The sequence below is a fragment of the Lasiosphaeria miniovina genome (genome assembly GCF_030549165.1).
Source record: "Lasiosphaeria miniovina strain SMH2392-1A chromosome Unknown B0T26scaffold_1, whole genome shotgun sequence".
NCBI lineage: Eukaryota > Fungi > Ascomycota > Sordariomycetes > Sordariales > Lasiosphaeriaceae > Lasiosphaeria > Lasiosphaeria miniovina.
The window spans coordinates 6,671,535-6,688,847 of record NW_026848220.1 but is presented as its reverse complement, the minus strand read 5'-3'; the positions used below and the strand labels follow the sequence as shown (position 1 = coordinate 6,688,847).

The 17,313-nt window shown below is 54.5% G+C and overlaps 5 protein-coding genes across 5 annotated transcripts; 4 read left to right on the top strand and 1 right to left on the bottom strand.

Annotated features, from left to right (window-relative positions):
- Window positions 1-475: 475 nt before the first annotated feature.
- On the top strand, window positions 476-1,853 carry B0T26DRAFT_689988 (HotDog domain-containing protein). The gene is made up of 3 exons (XM_060441060.1): window positions 476-821; window positions 886-934; window positions 1,015-1,853. Exons 1-3 carry the CDS (start codon window positions 702-704, stop codon window positions 1,773-1,775), a joined length of 930 nt encoding a protein of 309 aa, XP_060303761.1. The 5' UTR covers window positions 476-701; the 3' UTR covers window positions 1,776-1,853.
- A 4,813-nt stretch (window positions 1,854-6,666) lies between these two features.
- On the top strand, window positions 6,667-8,708 carry B0T26DRAFT_631514 (RNI-like protein; the record flags this gene model as incomplete). Its single annotated transcript, XM_060436353.1, has 3 exons — window positions 6,667-6,838; window positions 6,991-7,402; window positions 7,490-8,708. The coding sequence occupies 3 exons, from the start codon at window positions 6,667-6,669 to the stop codon at window positions 8,706-8,708; spliced, it is 1,803 nt and encodes a 600-aa protein (XP_060303760.1).
- A 403-nt stretch (window positions 8,709-9,111) lies between these two features.
- B0T26DRAFT_671110 (uncharacterized protein) lies at window positions 9,112-10,818 on the top strand (the record flags this gene model as incomplete). Its single annotated transcript, XM_060439285.1, has 1 exon — window positions 9,112-10,818. One exon carries the CDS (start codon window positions 9,112-9,114, stop codon window positions 10,816-10,818), a length of 1,707 nt encoding a protein of 568 aa, XP_060303759.1.
- Window positions 10,819-12,420: 1,602 nt separating this feature from the next.
- On the top strand, window positions 12,421-13,515 carry B0T26DRAFT_635884 (NADP-dependent oxidoreductase domain-containing protein; the record flags this gene model as incomplete). Its single annotated transcript, XM_060436773.1, has 2 exons — window positions 12,421-12,472; window positions 12,593-13,515. The coding sequence occupies 2 exons, from the start codon at window positions 12,421-12,423 to the stop codon at window positions 13,513-13,515; spliced, it is 975 nt and encodes a 324-aa protein (XP_060303758.1).
- A 1,085-nt stretch (window positions 13,516-14,600) lies between these two features.
- Window positions 14,601-16,802, bottom strand: B0T26DRAFT_671108 (WD40-repeat-containing domain protein; the record flags this gene model as incomplete). The annotated part of the gene is made up of 2 exons (XM_060439284.1): window positions 14,601-16,586; window positions 16,680-16,802. The coding sequence occupies 2 exons, from the start codon at window positions 16,800-16,802 to the stop codon at window positions 14,601-14,603; spliced, it is 2,109 nt and encodes a 702-aa protein (XP_060303757.1).
- Between the last annotated feature and the right edge of the window lie 511 nt (window positions 16,803-17,313).

Below are 17,313 nucleotides of genomic sequence, written 5' to 3'. Positions count from 1 at the left end.
TCCGAACCCGACGGCTCACGTCGTTCTTATGCATAACCGGTCACCTTAGCAGCAGGCCATCTAGAGCTGGCTGGTTCCCCTGACAAGCAAGTGACGTTATTTGTATGCCATATGTATGTAGCTGCATGCAATGCCAAAACTACCACCGGCATGGAAACCTTGAACTGTGCTTTCTGTCTGTCCGCTACGGAGGGCCCATAAGGGATGTAAGGCCTACATGAAGTGCCTTGCCGACTTGTAAACCAGATTGAAGCTCGGTCGGTCTTTGCCTGCGCATGTTACATGCTACATGCATTGTGCACAGCACAACAACTCGACGGAGATCTGGGGTTCCAACGCGCCATTGCAAGTCTGTCCCGTCATTGCTCGAATCCCGGCTGGATGACCTGCCGCTGCGCTAGGTAGAACTGAGAGCTCCCCCACACAATTGAACCTCGGCAGGGCGGCATCGGCCTATTGCCCCGCACCGAGCGTAGCAGCGAGCAACGAGCAATATCAAGGAGAGAAGCCCATAAAGCCATAACCCTCCTTCGTCCGTGAGGGTCTCGAATCGGGGGTAGTTTTTGCTCGCCTTTTTTTTTATTAAGAAGATCCAAGATCTCTAGATACGCCTTTCCTTGTCTTCGCCGTGTTACAACACCGCCTCTGCCGATCACCCTCTCCCCCGCACCCTCTCCAACTTTACCTTGATAAACCTCACCATGCCGGGCCCAGGGGTTGGCTTCGAATATCCTGTCAAGGAAGTCTCTTGGCTGAAGCGGGATATTCTTCTCTTTGCACAGTCTATCGGCTGCACCGCCGACGAGCTTCACTTTCTCTACGTATGTACACAAAGTCACTCGAGCACAGTTTCACCACAAGGTACCCTTACTTACCATGTCTCAGGAGCTCCACCCAAACTTCTGCGTCTTTCCTACCTACCCCACCGTTCTGAGTAAGTTCTCTCTAGCCTTTTTGATGGTGGGGATAGCGTAGCCCAGGCAAAAGATGGAAACTCACAAGGGCGTGCATTAGCCTTCAAGCAAAACACACAAGATGTGGTTGACTTCTACGCGGCCGAGAAGGCCGTCGTCATTCCCGGAGTGCCAGTCTTTGATCCCACGCGCGTCGTAGACGGGCAGCGGCACATCCAGTTCCTCAAGCCGCTCCCGACGACGTCGGCTGGCAAGAGGATTGAGGCGCGCACCAAGGTGCTTGGCGTCTACGACAAGGGGCGGCCCGGCACCGTGCTCGAGACGCAGACTGAGCTGGTCGACGCCGGCAGTGGCGACGTGTACACGCGGGCGACGACGTCGTCCTTCTTCGTGGGGCAGGGCAACTGGGGCGGGCCCAAGGGCGTGGCGACGCAGAACTTTGCGCCGCCCAAGGACCGCAAGCCCGACGCCGTCTTCGAAATACAGACGACGCCCGAGACGCCGCTGCTGTACAGGCTCAACGGCGACTACAACCCGCTGCACGCAACGCCCGAGCCCGGGCGCAAGATGGGGTTCGGTGGTGTTATTATTCACGGGCTCTTCTCGTTCAATTGGGCCTGCCACGGCCTGCTGCGGCACTTTGGCGTCAGCGACCCGGCCAACATGCGCGAGTACCAGGCCCGCTTCGCCAGCCCCGTCCGCGGCGGTGACAAGCTGGTCGCATCGGCCTGGCGCACCGGCAGCTTCGACGGCGAGTGGGAGGAGGTCCGCTTCGAAGTCCGCGTCGAGGGCGCCAAGGTGTGCCTGAGCAATGGCCGGGCTTTTATGAAGTGCGTCGGCCCCGAGAAGGGCAAGTTGTGAAATGTACGAGGTAGTTCTAAAAAATGTAAATGTGAATATAATTATAATTATAATTTCAAGGTGCAATCACGAATGGGCGTGATCGTTCAATTCATGTACAGATTTCGAGTTTAACCTTAAAGTTGTGAATAAATAATAAGCTACCTAACCAGTCAGGAAGGGGTCAGCTGAACGGATGCCTCCGGCGGCGGGCTTGTCCTCGCTTCGCTCCAGGGAATGGGTGGCTGGGCCATTTTACTGAGAAATTAGTAAGGACAACACCGCTTTGTGCCATAAGTCGTAGCCGAAGGTTGACTCAACTGTGTCAACTGTGTCAAAAGTAAACAACACGGGGGAGTCATCACAGCGTAAACAGCATGGTGTTGATGCAGAAAAAGTCGATTCTGCTATCTAGGCTATACCCGGAACCAACACCTCGCCGGCGTCAACACGGCGCTGGTAATCCGCCGCACGTAAGGCACCTGTAACCTCATTCTTGACCTGGATTTGGTCCAGGGCAAAAGGAACGTCAAACATCAAGCCCTGTAGACTAGTAACGCGTGAGACAGCCACATAAGTAAGCCCTAAAGAAAAATCCCGCTCAGAGATATCAAGCACAGCCCTATCAAGCGTAGCTCCCTGTGACTTGTGAACCGTGATGACGTACGCAATAGTAACGGGGAATTGACGGCGAGAGCAGGCCGCATTACCGCTCTGGAAGTCCCGCAAGGACTGGAAGATCGGCACCACGTTTCTCGGAATAGCCTCATCGTCAGGGAAGCAAGCCAGGCCGTTATACTTGTCCATCTTGACCATAAGTCAACTGTCCTAGTCCCCTGAACCTCACCTGTCCTACTCCACTTTTTGGGGGGGGTATCCACCTCCTCCGGGGTAATACATGTTAGTGTGGGAAGGTGGTAAAGTTAGTGATTAGCGAGATTTCCTTAGAAGATACTAATAGTAACCAACGTACCAAACTAACATGTATCTCCCCGGTAGAGGTGTAAAGCTCAGCCGACTTGTCCCACCCCACCTTTTAGTTTGCGCATTTTAATTGGCTAGCATGCGTAGCGCAAAAATGACGCAGCGTGAACGGACCAACTAGGCTAATTTACAACGCCAACTCCCTAACTGGTTTATAACAAGTTCCAAATTCATTCCCCCACTTGTAAGTGAAGGCAGGTACGCCTGATCAAGGTGGTCACAATGAAGTGTAAGGAAAGAACCCCAACTCACACGCGTACCGAGCAGGCCAAGACCTCGCTCCTTTGTCAATGGCTCGCCTTGCACTCTGTCATGTATATAAGCAGTGGCCCTCGCCCCCTCCTTTGCGAGGGCCAGGTTGAAGTCTCTTACCAATACCAGTCATTGCTCACTCTCTTTAGTACCTTCATTGTGACGACCTTGATCAGGCGTACCTGCCTTCACTTACAGCTAGGTATTACAAACCACTCGACTGTTAGGGTCGTCTGTCTGTAAGGGAGCAGGGGCTCCACAGATTGCTGGGGTTGGTAATTATGAAGATAGAACAAAGGGCAGGCTCCTATCGCACGGGTAATACAGTCAAATCGGAATGTCACTCAAAGTATATGAGTGCAGAGAATGTGTATTGCTTGCTTGAAGAATCAAGCAAGAGCTGAACTGTGGCTACGGTTGTTGTATATATCTAATAAGAGCGCAGCTCTTACTTGCCAGGTGCCAAGTCCATGCTCGATGCCGGGCACCGCTAGCTCGCTGGGCAATCTTCCTGCCCAGTGCCAAGGCCCTGCTTGGCACCAGGCGGCTTCCTATTGGCTGCATCCCTCAAGGACCCCTAGGGCGCTCGGGGCGCCCCGCTCCTGCAGTCTATCCAGTACGAACCGAGTTCGTCACACTAGGCCGAGGTAACTCGGCTATAGAAAAAGCTAATAAATATACTTTTTCCAATAACTGAGGGAAATCAAGCTATATAGGCTTCAAGGCTTGATTTTGGAAGCGTATGGAAACTATTGGATGTGTGTGGGCTTTTTGTACATATAGAGAGCTTCTCTCTTACCCTTTTCACACATGTAAGAGACGGCAGGTACGCCTGATCAAGGTGGTCACAATGAAGACAACAGAAGGGTGAGCAATGACTAGTATTGGCGTAAGACTTCAACCTGGCTCTCGCAAAGGAGAGGTCCAGGGCCATTGTTTATATACATGCTCAGGGGCTCGGTCCCGAATGTGCTTGTGACACAAGGCGCCCGGTATTGGCTTAGTGGCTCATGCCAGCCGGCAGTGATCTGGCCCGTTGGTTCCAGACGGTCAACGTGTGTAAGGGAGTGCGCGTTGACAGGTGCTTCGTGAGGTGGGTGTCCCTTTCCTTACAACACACTTCTCTTCTTTCTTACACATAACAAATCAACCATATCTTCAAACATTACCTCCCATATCTCATTCGAATCATCTTAACCTCATCTTTCCCCCAGTATCATTGGCCAAGACCTATGATAACTGTGGAGCCTGCAATTCATCTTCGAAGTCCCACACTTCTAAATAAACATCTTTCCGGTACTTGTACCAATATTCTTCAAATGCAGAGTCTCAGACCCTGCTAGAATACTGCCTTATAGGCAATATTCATTAACAGTTGACTTACAAACTGCTTGAACAGGCGTACCTGCCTTCACTTACACTGTCCGAGTCTCGCTGCCTGGGCAGGCGTTTGTGCCTGCCTTTTTCTAAACTGGTAAGTAAGTTCATGTGCGCCTCATTGCAATCTGCCCCGCTATTTAAATCTACGTAATTCTTTTTCTCCTCCAACTCAGTGATTTCTCTCATCCGTCCCACGATCGCTTCAATGGCTGACCTTCCCGAGCCCGCTATCATCGCTAAAGCCTTTGACACGCTCCGCATTCAATCCGAGCTCATTGCCAATGTCGCGCCTCTTCAGAACCAGCTACAGCTTTGGCCATCAAGCGCGAGACCATTATACGGAAATGGATTCTGAAGTAAAGGAGTACATAGGACTAGAAGAATAGAAGAGATGATTGAGGGAGTTGCGAAGTCTGATGTATTTAATAAATGACCAGGGCCTTTGGGAGGAGTAATTTTTTTTTGGGGCGTCTTAATATCATCGCTTTTCCCGCCAACTTGCTGCTGTCTTGTGAATGCGAAAATTGCAGTCAATTCATAGTCACTACCAAGAGAGAGCGATCATTTTCAGAACATTTAATTTTGACGCCTCGACATTGGATTATTGAAGCTCAAAGTTTAAGACATCTCCATCGTGTCAACGCTGAACGCGAGCTGAAAGTTAATGTCTGGTCGTCGAACTTGAGATGCAATTCGTATCTGTACCTTACCTAATTCAGTGCGGGGGGAGGGTTGGGTTAATGGAGAAAAGAGTTGGTCTGTGCACGGTTCGTAACCAGCCAAGTGGTAACAAAAAAAAGGGTCTCATTACTTGCAAGATACATCATAGTAGACCTAATTTACACATTAATCTAGGTATCTCCTAGATATCTGCCCCACTTTACCAACCAGTCTTTTGCCTTCGTTCGCTAACACATTCTGCATCCGAACTACATGGAATCAACCCATCGGTTGATAGTGGGCTGACCGATTCGTCGCCATCCTTCCATCGCCAACTCGCGAATGTCTGCCCCAAGGCGAAGATGTGCACGAATATACGATTTCACGGCCCTCCAGCAATTTTCAATAGGCGAAAGATCCGGAGATCTAGGCATATTGAAGAAATGCTTCAATCCGTGCTTCTCTTTCCATTCCTTCACGATGTTATTCTTCTTGGAATTTCCTCCTCCATGGCCTGAATCTCCATCTTCTTCCAGCACAAAACGACCCCCCCGAAGGAGCCAAGGACTAACAACCTTCTCCAGAATCTCGTCGCGGTAGATTTACATACACATCTTTCCGTTCGTATTCGTTGGAATCTCGTAAAAATGGAGATGGGATTTGAACCCATATCCAACAGCGGCCCAGACGTGATATCGACGGATGTCTATTCCCTTGGACGGCTCTTCTACATGGTGAATACAGTCGGGGCAATATTGTTCGCTAGGTTTTCGGATAATTCGAATCTTTCCTTTAGAAGAAATCCCAAAATGGCATTCATCCGACCAACGAATATCTCGCTAATCTTCAGGGCGAGGACGAAACTGAAGAGCGAGTTTGGTAGCTTCGATCCGTCGAATGGCGTTAGACGGCGAAACAAATCCCCTCTCACAAGCGATACATTTCCGATATGCAAGAGTCCCTATCGCTCTTTGGATCGTTTTCGCACTTGTAGATATTCCAGCCTCAAGCCCCAATCCTTGCCAGCTCAAATTTCGTGCCTCGAATCCATACTTACAAATAATACACTCCATCCTCGTCAAATCTTCATCCGTGATAATCTTCTTCGGCCCCGAGTTTCATGGTCTAGATGTCTCCGAGCATGATATTGATGAAGAATCTCCCATCCTCGCGTCGTGCTCGCCTCAAAATGATGAAAGATAGGTGATTTGAAGGAAGGAATATGATGAGCTTTGAGATGGGAAACTATGCCAATAATGGCCGCTTTCCGAGGAGTTGGATGGTGTTTATTGCCAAGAGGCATGGTGACGGCTGTTTGATAGCGGATGGTGGTGGGTGGGTGGGTGATGAAAGTGGGTGGAGTGGTGGAAACTGGTGGGGTGGTGAAAACTGGTGGAGTGGTGGATACTGGTGGAATTGTTAAGGACTCTGTTAGTACGCCATCGGTGGGCCGAAGTTCGGCCGAGGTGCAGAGTGATCTTTCGAAGTTCCGCCTCTCCTTTGGGCAGAACTTTAATATTCTGTTTCTGCTACATTTGATGGGACGAACAATTATTCTCTATACCATCGCTACCTAGCAATTCCAGAAAATCCGAATGCAGAGTTCTACTCGCTTCCTCGCCCCTCCCACACCGCCATGGCTGCTGATGCGCGCATCGGCCAGCGGCGGTCCTACGACGGCGTGCTGTGCACTGTCTGGTATATCGGCCAGGTCGAGGGCACCACGGGCTCGTGGCTCGGCGTCGAGTGGGACGACCCGACGCGGGGCAAGCATGACGGGCATCACAGAGGCGTCCGATACTTTTCTTGTATGTACATACCGAGCGGCGTGCGTGCATTGGCAGCCTCACCCCCGCCTCCTGCATCCGTGCCCACGCCCAACCCCAAGTCGAGTCTGCTGCGGGCCTGCGGTCTAATCATCGGCGTGTGTTGTTGTTGTTGTTGTTGTGTGTCGTTGTAGGCAAATCAACGTCGCCTACTGCGGCGTCCTTCATCCGCCCAACCCGCCCGCAAGACGCGCCTCAGACCTTTGTGTCGGCCCTGCAGCTCAAGTATGCTTCCGAGGTGACGGCAGACCAGCGCCCCATCGCCACCCAGAAGCAGGTCATCATCTCGGGCAAGGTCGCCGAGGAGGTTGGCTTCGACAAGATCCGCCGCAAGCTCGCCCAGCTGAGCGAGCTGCAAATCGTCATCCTCGACGGCAGCCACATCGCTTATGCTTCTCCCCCAAATGGCCAGGATGCTGAGCAGCCTATCAGCCACGTCTGTCCCAAGGTCACCGAGCTCGACCTCAGTCATAACTTGCTCGAGCGATTCGAGACTGTCGTGGACATTTGTTCGGAGCTGGGCTCGTTGAGAAGCCTACGGGTCAGGTGTGTTCAAGGTTCCTTTTCTCCTTTATGTGTAATGCTTTTCTTGCCTATTACGGACTGACCGACGGTTGAATCAATCGTTTGAAGCGGCAACCGCTTCCAGAATGTGCTCGAGGATTCCAAGCTTCAATCGGCCGAGGAGGTGTTTAAAGGCGTTGGAGAGCTCGCCGTGGACGAGACCACTCTCGAATGGCACGAGATATGCCATATCGCCTCCAAATTCCCGTCTCTGAGGACGCTTTACTCCAGCGCCAACCAGCTATCACGCCTCTCGCTAATCCCAATCGCATCGTTCGCGTCTACGCTTGTTTCTGTGCGCCTAGAGTTCAATGACTTCACTTCCCTCGCCGACATTGCTGCGCTCGCCGCTATTCCCTCTCTCCGCAATCTCCATCTCAAGCGCAACCGGATATCTGTCATCACATCTTCGCCTTCTGACAAGGCACCGGTTTTCACGTCCAACCTCCAATACCTTGATGCCTCGTACAACCAAGTTGCCTCCTGGTCATTTGTTGACTCTCTCCCCCTATCGTTTCCCGGGCTCACCGCTCTTCGCTTCTCCCACAATCCAATCTATGAAAACGCCGAGCTTGATAGTCAGGACCCCGCCGGTTCTCGTGAAAACAAAGGCAGCAAGACAGATAAAGCGTATATGCTGCTCGTTGCCCGCCTACCAGCTCTACAGACACTTAACTTCAGCACCGTGACACCCGCCGACCGTGCTGACGCCGAGATGTTCTATCTATCTCATATCGCTCGACAGCTCGCCGCCGTCCCGGAGGCTGATGAGCATACGGTTCTGTCACGCCACCGTCGGTGGGCTGAGCTGTGCGAGTTGTATGGCGAGCCAAGTGTGATACGGCACGCCGAGGTGAACCCCAACTTTCTAGAGGGCAGGCTGATCGACGTTCAATTCTACCTCTCAACAACATCTCAGGACACATCGCACACTCCACAGGATTTAGCCAGGAGAGATGCCAAGATCCCAAAGTCGTTTGATCTTTATACTGTCAAGGGAATCGCCGGCAAACTGTTTGGTCTGCCTCCACTCAAGCTGCGGTTGATCTGGGAGACGGGGGAGTGGGATCCTGTTGCAGGGTTTGATGACGAAGCTGGTGACAGCAGTGAGGAAGAGGAGCTGGAAGAAGAACGGGAGCGTGCAGAGGAGAAGACAAAATCGGGGTCGCCAGCCGAAAAGAAAGGCGGAAGATGGGTCAAGCGCGAAGTTGAGCTCAAGGATGGGCCACGACATTTCGGCTACTGCGTTGACGGGCTTGAGGTGAAGATCAGGGCAGAGATGAGATGATGGCGTCTCTCAATTGCTCGCCAGGGGTTTTCTTGCCAGATAATGTCAATCTCCGAAAGGGCAATCCCGGAATACAGCCCGCTTCCTGGTCCAGCTGCTGATTGATGCCAATCGCGATGCAGAAACTAGGTAGATGTGCAAGAACCCGTCCGAATGTTTGTACGTAGGATGCAAGAGAAGGCTATGGACCATCTCCGCACGCATAACAGTCACAACAGTCATGTGCACAGAGCTAGTGGAGCTCTGATCAGGATATATTAGAAAGCTCTTCTGTCTTTCTCTGTGACATGTCTAGCTTCATTCGAATTATTCGTGTCTAGTCTGATTTGCCCAAATTGTGCCTCGAACGAGAATGAAGATGAGTGGTGGCACTGGTAACAACAACAGCAAGGCCAATACCACCATGGCCCCTCAGCCTCGCCACTTTGTGGTCAGGCCGAATGTTAGGATCCGGTCCGACGAGGGGGGTGCGATCAGGGTGCCGCTCATTGCAGTAGACGAACTACCAGAATGGCTCGACATCGTCGGCGTGCCACGCAGTCTAACACGCTCGCAAACCAATAACATGGAATACCTCGGCACTTTTACCAAGAGTAAGGGCAAATACAACGTGAACTACAACGTCAGATATGTTAGCGGTACATCGCCGGGAACGGGCCTAACCGGCACCGCTTCATCGAGTCGACAGGCGGACGGCAGCCGCGATGACAGAAACGCTGCTCGCCGCTTGGCTGCAGCACCTCAAGTGCAAGAGGATGAGCAGAAGAGCACGGCACATGTGCAGGCTGCTGCTCTTGCGCTAGTTGAGGCTCCAACTACGACAGGAGTACATCCTACAGACCGCATGAAGGCACACTATAGTGCCTTGCACGCCCGGGATGTAGCCGGTCTAGAGGTTGGAGCCGGCCCATTGCTCGCCCCACTTCCCGGTCTGTCAGCTTCCCGTCATGCTCCGGCCACGGGTCTAGTTGCCCAATATGCAGTGCCGCAGGCCCCCCCGGCGCAGTCACCCTCCACTACGGACACAGCCACCGGCGCCTCTAACTTCACTCCGGCTGCCTCCTCTGCTGATACCTCCCCGCTGAACATCAACTCCGGCCCAGGCCCCATTGACACGAACAGTTTCGCGTCTTCCTCCTCGACAGTGTCCGAAGATGAGTATTGCCGCAACTATTGCCGGTACGGGCGCTGCAAATGGAAGGAAAAGTGCTGGTACAAGCACGAGATGCCGATAACGATGTCGGGGCTCGTCGAGGTCGGGCTGGTCGAGTTGCCACAGTGGTTTATGTTGGCCACGGAGGGCAACCTCGGCGCTAGCTCCGCCGGCGGCCGCGCCGTTGGCGCTGCTGGGCCAGCCGCAGGCAGCAACGTCACAGACGACCACCGACCCGCCCAGATTGACCAGCAACTCGCCGCAGGACATCCAAGACCATCCAGAGAAGCACTAGGCCTTGAGCTCGAGCGCAGGAGGAGCCAGGAGAGCAAGAGGATCCAGCGTCGCAGCGAAAACATGTTCCGCCTAGCCACCAGTAGCGCGGACAGAAATGCTAGGAAGAAGCAGCAGCAGCAGCAGCAGCAGCAGCAGTCGCGTAAGGCACGCGAGAAGACACCCCGGAGCAAGGGCGGCAGCAGCGCCGCACAACATCCGACTGCGGAACTGGCGCACATCTTGACGCTGCAACAGCAGCGCTTGGGTATGTTGATTGCGAGAGAGGAGGAATTGCGCAGCCAGCTCGTGGGGAACGGTGGCCACGGCGTTGTGCTGGGGGAGGCAGTAGGATCGCCTGAGTCGGGAGCTCTTCGTGTGCAGCAAGTCACGCAGGATGATCCACCCATACCCGTTCTTTTGGCTCCCCGTGATCGTCCTGCTGCCGCCGCCGTCGCCGCCGTCGCCGTTGCTGCTGTTACTGATGACGCGTCTGTTGCCAATAATGCTGGGCGTCCAGCTAGCGTAGTACTGCAGCAGCAGCAGTGCCAACAGCAGCAGCAGTACCAACAGCGACAGGAACAGAGCGGACAGAAAACCGTGCCATCGCCGATGCCCCGGATTGTTCCTCCCTCCGTCCCGCTGCCGACAGTAGTGCCGATGGAAAGGCTGATAGATCTCTAGGTAGTTAGATTTTGTGGGCAGCTGGCCGGGGAAAGAACAGGGAGACAGTAGGGGCGGGGCTCGGCAGACAAGGAGACAGAGGGACGAGGCGATGGAGACGGCGGAGCGGGAGCACGGAGATGGGCAAGGAGAGGAGATATCTTGAGTTTCCATGTCGCTTTTGCATCTTTATCAATGATCCCGAATATGAAAACCCCGAGTAAAATGGAGATAGACTCAATGTAACGGGCGTTTGCTTATCCCCATTGCCCAGTGTGTGTGACAGACAGTAAAAGTGACAGAAAGTAGGAGGGACAGAGTGTGACAGAGAGAGAAAGAAAAAGATGTAGCGAGCTGGATCTCAAATGGCTGGCCGGACGCTGGACGGAACGATAAAGACAACGCGAAATCCGTCCGCTCTGTGGTGGGCCGAACTGGGGCCAAGCCGGACCACTGGCAGTGGGTTTCATTCACAGCAGCGCAGCCCGCGGGCCCCGTCGCCGGGTAGAACTGGGTACCTGCTCTCCCGGGTCTTGGGCGCTACGTAAGCAAGTCTGGAGTACTTTTGGCGGACGTCCGCGAGTCCCGTCTCTCTAAATATAATATACTATGTCCGCAGGCATCGGTGTGCAAAAATAAAACCCCCTTGTCAGGTGTCTGTGGGGCAAACACTTTACGCGTTTTTGACCAATAAGCACTCGGCATGGGGCTTTTTATTACCCATCATACCACACAGTATGGACAACCTTCCTTTGGGATGGCGTATTCGCTACCTACCAGCCTGGTCTCGTCGAAAATCCGCGGAGTTAAACAGCTTTGAAAAGGCGAGAGTGCTTCCATCCAATGTTTCATGCGGGTGTCTTCCATGGTTTTCTGCCTCTACGCCGCCGGCTAACCTAACGCCGCACCCCGGCCACTGGTCTACTGGAGAAGGCTGGGGGGACGGCCCTTGAGATGGGCTTGTTGGAGAAGCATCCGTTTGTGTTCCAATTAGAGACATGTAGTAAGGATAGGTACTCCATTCAGAACGTAGTGTGCAAACAAAAGAAAAATATAGAAGTTCAACGCCAGTCACATCAACGGCTGTAGCAATAGCTGACACATGCACGACTCACTCTCCATGAAGTCTTGATTCGCAGTCAATCCCAGCTTAGCTCCAGCGGTACGGTCTCGCGCTGTTCCGTCTCGTGCCTTGCATTATCTCCAGAGCCCAGACGTGCGGCTGTCGAGGGGTATTAGCTCAGCAATTATGGAGTCTGGCAGTACAGTATAGGCGATGGAGGAGGGGGTGGCGCCGGAATGTCCATGACGATCGGCGCTAGAGACGGGATCTAGAGACACGCCCCCGCCGGAGATAAGTTCGATCTCGCTTCTTTCTGGATGTCGACCACGACAAGTTTCCGACTCCGACAGCTGTTCTCGTACCAAACCCTTTGCATGTTGAAGCCGCACGGGGTAGAGGGACTCTCGAGTATAAAGGGCGCCCGAGGGACGAGCCAAATAATCTCCTTCCCTTCTCATCTGCACTCGGCTTAGCTTTCAAGACACACACACTGTCACCAACACCCCTTCTTTACCACTCGTCTTTGACACCCGCAACAATAAACAACAACGCAACCAAAGATGCCTCAAATCAACGGACAGGAAGTTGGGCCAACTGGCTTTGGGCTCATGGGTGAGTTTTCTCTTCTTTTTGTTCTGCAATGTTGTCCGCCGCGGGGAAATGAACTGGCGTAGACCGCCAGCAACATACATACATGAAATGGGGGACTGACGCAAGTTGCCCCGCTTTCAGGCTTGACATGGCGACACACGCCTCCGTCGCAGGAGCAGGCCTTTGAGACGCTGCGGGCGTCGCTCAAGAACGGCATGAACTTCTGGAACGGCGGCGAGTTCTACGGCACTCCCGAGTACAACTCGCTGGTGCTCCTCGAGCAGTTCTTTGAAAAGTACCCCGAGGATGCCGACAAGGTCGTGCTGAGCATCAAGGGCGCCTCGGGCGCACACGGCCCCGACGGCTCGCCCGAGAACGTGCGCCGCTCCATCGACAACTGCCTGAAGCTGCTCAAGGGGCGCAAGAAGCTCGACATCTTCGAGTGCGCCCGCCGCGACCCCAAGGTGCCGCTCGAAGTCACCTTTGCCGTCATTCAGGAGTACATCGACAAGGGCCTGGTCGGCGGCATCTCGCTGAGCGAGGTCAAGGCCTCGACCATCCACGAGGCCGTCAAGCTAGCCAAGATCGTCGCCGTCGAGGTCGAGCTGAGCCTGTTCTCGCCCGACGTGCTCACCAATGGCGTCGCAGCCGCGTGCGCCGAGCACAACATCCCCCTGGTGGGCTATTCGCCCGTCGGGAGGGGCATGCTGACGGGCCGCTTCAAGACGTTTGAAGACCTCCCAGCAGAATTGAGCCACTTTCCGCGCTTCACGCGCGAAAACTTCGAGAACAACGTGCAGCTTGCGCGGCAGATCGATGTGCTGGCCGAGAAGAAGGGCTGCACGCCGGCGCAGCTGGCCATCTCGTGGACGCGCAACGTGGCCAAGCGCCCCGGAATGCCCGTCATCATCCCCATCCCCGGCGCCACCACCGCCGCGCGCGTCGACGAGAACGCCCGCTACGTCGACATCACCGACGCCGAGATGGCCGAGATTGAGGCCACGTTGGCCAAGTTCGAGGTCAAGGGCCCGCGCTACCCCGCCTACATTCCCATGGACGGATAAGCAAGGCAGTCAGCCGCCAGCGAGGGAAAGCATCACGATGACATGGTGGGGGTTTCTCTCGAGCGTTACGGTGGTGATTGCATTGTGAAAATAGAATAAAATAGTTAGCGATGGCTTCAGGCTCTCGATATGCTGGCCTTTTAACAAAAAAAATAAAGACCAGAATTCCCAATCCCGCTTTTTCCTTAGACTCGTTAACCTCTTGACGGCATTTTAACTGCTGTTTTGCGCATCACGCGTGAGGAAAGCGTAAAGTAAGAAAAAAAAGAGAGGGCTGGGCATCCATCAGACACTGTGAAGTTGTCCACAAAAGTAGAAGAGACGGTAAAGTCTCCTCATGTTTTCAGAATTGCAGAATTCAATAAAGAATCCATCATCACTTGGATATAGCCCATGAAAGAAAAAGAAAGGAAAAAAACCTACGAATTTGCAGGCTTCACATCAATTCGTCAGAGAAACGCCGCAACAGGATTGCAAGGCAAGAGCAACGCGGCCATCAGTTTAGAGTTTTTATTTCCTCTGTGAGGCTCACATGATTGGGAGCAGGGCTTATTGCAGGTACGGAAAAGAGAAAGCGAAAAAGGAAAAGGATATGACGGGAAGGAAGGAAGTGGGTGATTGCCAAAACATGCCAGAAGGACTTTCGTGAGCAGAAGAAAAAAAATAGTAAGACGGGATTTAAATGTTCGGGCGGAGATGGATGCCGAAGCCCGTGCGTGGGTGACGGACCCACTCCAAGACTTTTAATCCGAGAAGTGTTCTTCCACTCCACCCATGTAAATAAAGACAACTCTAAAGGCTGGGAAAAGAACGACCGAGTATTGCAAGATACGACAGAAGGCTGCCAAAATAGAATGATATGTATAGGTATAAAGTAATGATTCAGTAATAGCAACAGCCAAAGGTTACACTTTTTTCCTGCTTATTAATTTATTCACACGCCCACCAAAAAGACAACAAAGAAGGGATGAATCAACCGAGAGGTAGGTCTCCTCCCCTTTCTCCCGTACTAGCCGTAGCTATAGCACATATAGACGACAAGGACAGTCTCGTCCTGGCCGGAGAGAGGACAGTACAACTTCTCCTTACAACCCGGCGACGGCATTACCATTGCCGTCAACTCCACCGCCAGCCTCGATACGCGTGATGAGTTTCTTGACATTCTGCCAGTCCTCCGTCTTAAGGCCTTCCTTCCCGCCGAGGTCCGGGCCGACCTCGAAGAGGGTGAGGCAGCCGTCGATGCCGCCCGTGGCGAGGCGCTTGCCCTCTGTGGGCTCCCAGGCCACCTTGTTGAGACTCTTGCTGAGCATGGTGCGGCCGTCCTTGCGGGGGCTAGGCGAGATGCGGGCGACGGGCTCCTCTGTCTCGATCGTGATGTCCCACAGCTCGAGCCAGCCTGCACCGTCGACGAGACTGAATACGCCGGGCTTGATGGGCGACCAGGCGGCGTCGTACACGACGTCCTCGCGGACAAAGTCGAGCAAAGGAGCGACGTGGGCGTCGCCACCAACACCGCCCGAGCCGATTGGCAAACCCCCAGGGCCCACCACCACGGCCGAAGTGGCAGCGGGTGCCCGCACCTTCCAGAGCTTAACGCTCCAGTCGAGACTGGCCGACAGCACCAGGTCGCCAAGGTCGACGGGCCCGCGCGCCGGGTGGAAGTCGACCGACATGACGGGCGCCGCGTGTCCCCGGTAGCTGACGCGCGCGTCAACGCCTGCCTTGGCCCCGGCGCGATCGTACCGATGGCACGGGAAGATGGTGCCCTCCTCGGAGCCCACGAGGAAAAATGTCGGGTCCGCCTCGGGGAATGCCATACATGTAGGGCTCAAATCTTCGTTCTTGGCCGGCAGCGGCGCCAGCAGCGTCAGCGACTCCTGCGGCTGCGCGAGCATGTCGACGCTCCACCCGCACACGGCCCCGTCGGTGGAGCATGAGATGATGTTGTTGGCGTTTTGTGTGCCCACCATGTCAACGCAGTAGACTGGATGCGTGTGTCCTGAGCCCGTGAGCGGTGTCTTCTGCACGGGCGCCGCCCGCGCCCGCGTGTCCCAGAGCAGGACCTGCCCGCTGTAGGAGCCGCCGATGATGAGATTGGGGTGGAAGGGCGAAAACCTGGCCGTCAGGATGTCCGACTGGGCGTGGAACACGAATTCCGGCCGGCCTTGGAGGTGCGCGTTCCATACCTGCACGATGCCATCGGGGTCGTGCGGTGCCGTAGGATTCTTGGTGTACGAGGCAAGCAGAAGCTCGCTGAACTTGGGAGAGAAATCAATCGAGCTTATCATGCGCTTCTTGGACCAGCGCTCGTCGTAAAACTGGGCCAGCTCCTTGACCTTGCGCCGGCCCTTGCCCCCCGTGTTGCCATGCTGCTCGTCGTCGTCGTCAATGTCGTGCACCTGCAGCGTGTAGTCGGTCATGATGTCGTATTCCTGGTCCAGCGCCTTCTCGATCACCTTGGTCGACCTGTCGATAAAGCCCATGAAGTCGTCCGACAATGTCACTGCCCTGAGCTCCTCAGTCGTGAGAGCCCTGGCTGGGAAGTTCGGTGCCGTTGATGGCTTGAATACTCCGTCCGTCACGAGCTCTTTGGCGGCTTTTAGCTCCTCCTCGATCTCTCTCCGTAGGTTCTGTCTTAGCTCCTCTTCCCGGTCCCGTTCCCTCCTGCTGGGCCGCTTGCTCGGTGTGGCCGTCACGTCTTCATTGTCCGACTCGGACAGGGCGCGCGGCCTGATCGGCGGTGTCCATTCCTCTGTCGTCTGTACGCCTTTGCTGTACGAGAAAACCTCCTTCACCGGCGACGGGGGGCACTCGTAGACGGTTGCGAGCGCGACCGTGGACAATATCTGGGGCTGCGAAGTGACCACCTGGCCATTTGCAGGAACGGGGAAGTCCGAGGTCTCGTTGCTGAGCTCTCCAGTACTAAGGACACTGTTAGGACGACTCCCGCGCCGCGCAGGCGAGTTAGCCCCGGTCGACACGGAAACAGGCCGGCTCTCGCCGACAAGGCTGTTGATGAGGGACTCGATCTCGCGACGGTTCTCAGCTCTGCCAGGCGTCGGGGAGATCAGCTAAAACAGACACATGCAGGTTAGTCTTTGCTCTGCCAGCCGAGATAACTGGGGGAGGCGAGAGAGGGCTGTGGTATGGTATGATATACTGACGTCGCTGGCGGTTCCTATGCTATGGCGGGTTGCCGTGGCCTGGCTTGCCCGAAGCTCCCTCTGCCGCTTAAGCTCTGCGAGCTTTGCCTTCTTTGCGAGAATCTCATCTCGGCGTTGCTGCATCTTGCCGACTACCTAGACACATCTCAGGAGTCGCGTTCCTCTAGGCTGGGCTGTGATGGACCGTCGAAGGCCCGGGGTGGTGTAGGGCTTCCCTAGCTTCAGGCGGTGCGGCGGCGTCGTCTTCTAAGCGGGTCTGTAATGCAGTACCGAGAAGGTGTACCCGTCCTGTCTGGCGTCCTGTTCGACCGATTCAGATGCGAAACCGAGGGGCTCTCAATTATAGCGAGATATGAGAGTAATTTCAGGTTAATGAGACTTGCTGCGAGGTTTTGCGTGGGCGGACGGTGCCAGATCGTTGGTATTTTGTTGCAGGCTTGGGCAACCTTCCTTTTCTTTGACTATCATGCGCGCGTGGCTCGCGACTTGGCGACCGCAGCACTGCTGTAGGTTGACAGGGGCTAGCTTGCTGCTGTGTAGCGGTCCCTTATTTCCGCCCCACCTGTCTCGGGGTTAATGGTGTCGTGGCGCACTATGTTGAAACCCTTGCACGTGATGGGTGTTCCTCGGCCGC

What these genes read in the sequence shown, in the direction of transcription:
- B0T26DRAFT_689988 (XM_060441060.1), top strand. Translation starts at nt 702, where the DNA reads ATGCCGGGCCCAGGGGTTGGCTTCGAATATCCTGTCAAGGAAGTCTCT. An exon ending in ACGAGCTTCACTTTCTCTAC is followed by an intron (nt 822 to 885) that starts GTATGTACACAA and finishes ACCATGTCTCAG; the next exon opens with GAGCTCCACCCAAACTTCTG. An exon ending in TACCTACCCCACCGTTCTGA is followed by an intron (nt 935 to 1,014) that starts GTAAGTTCTCTC and finishes GGCGTGCATTAG; the next exon opens with CCTTCAAGCAAAACACACAA.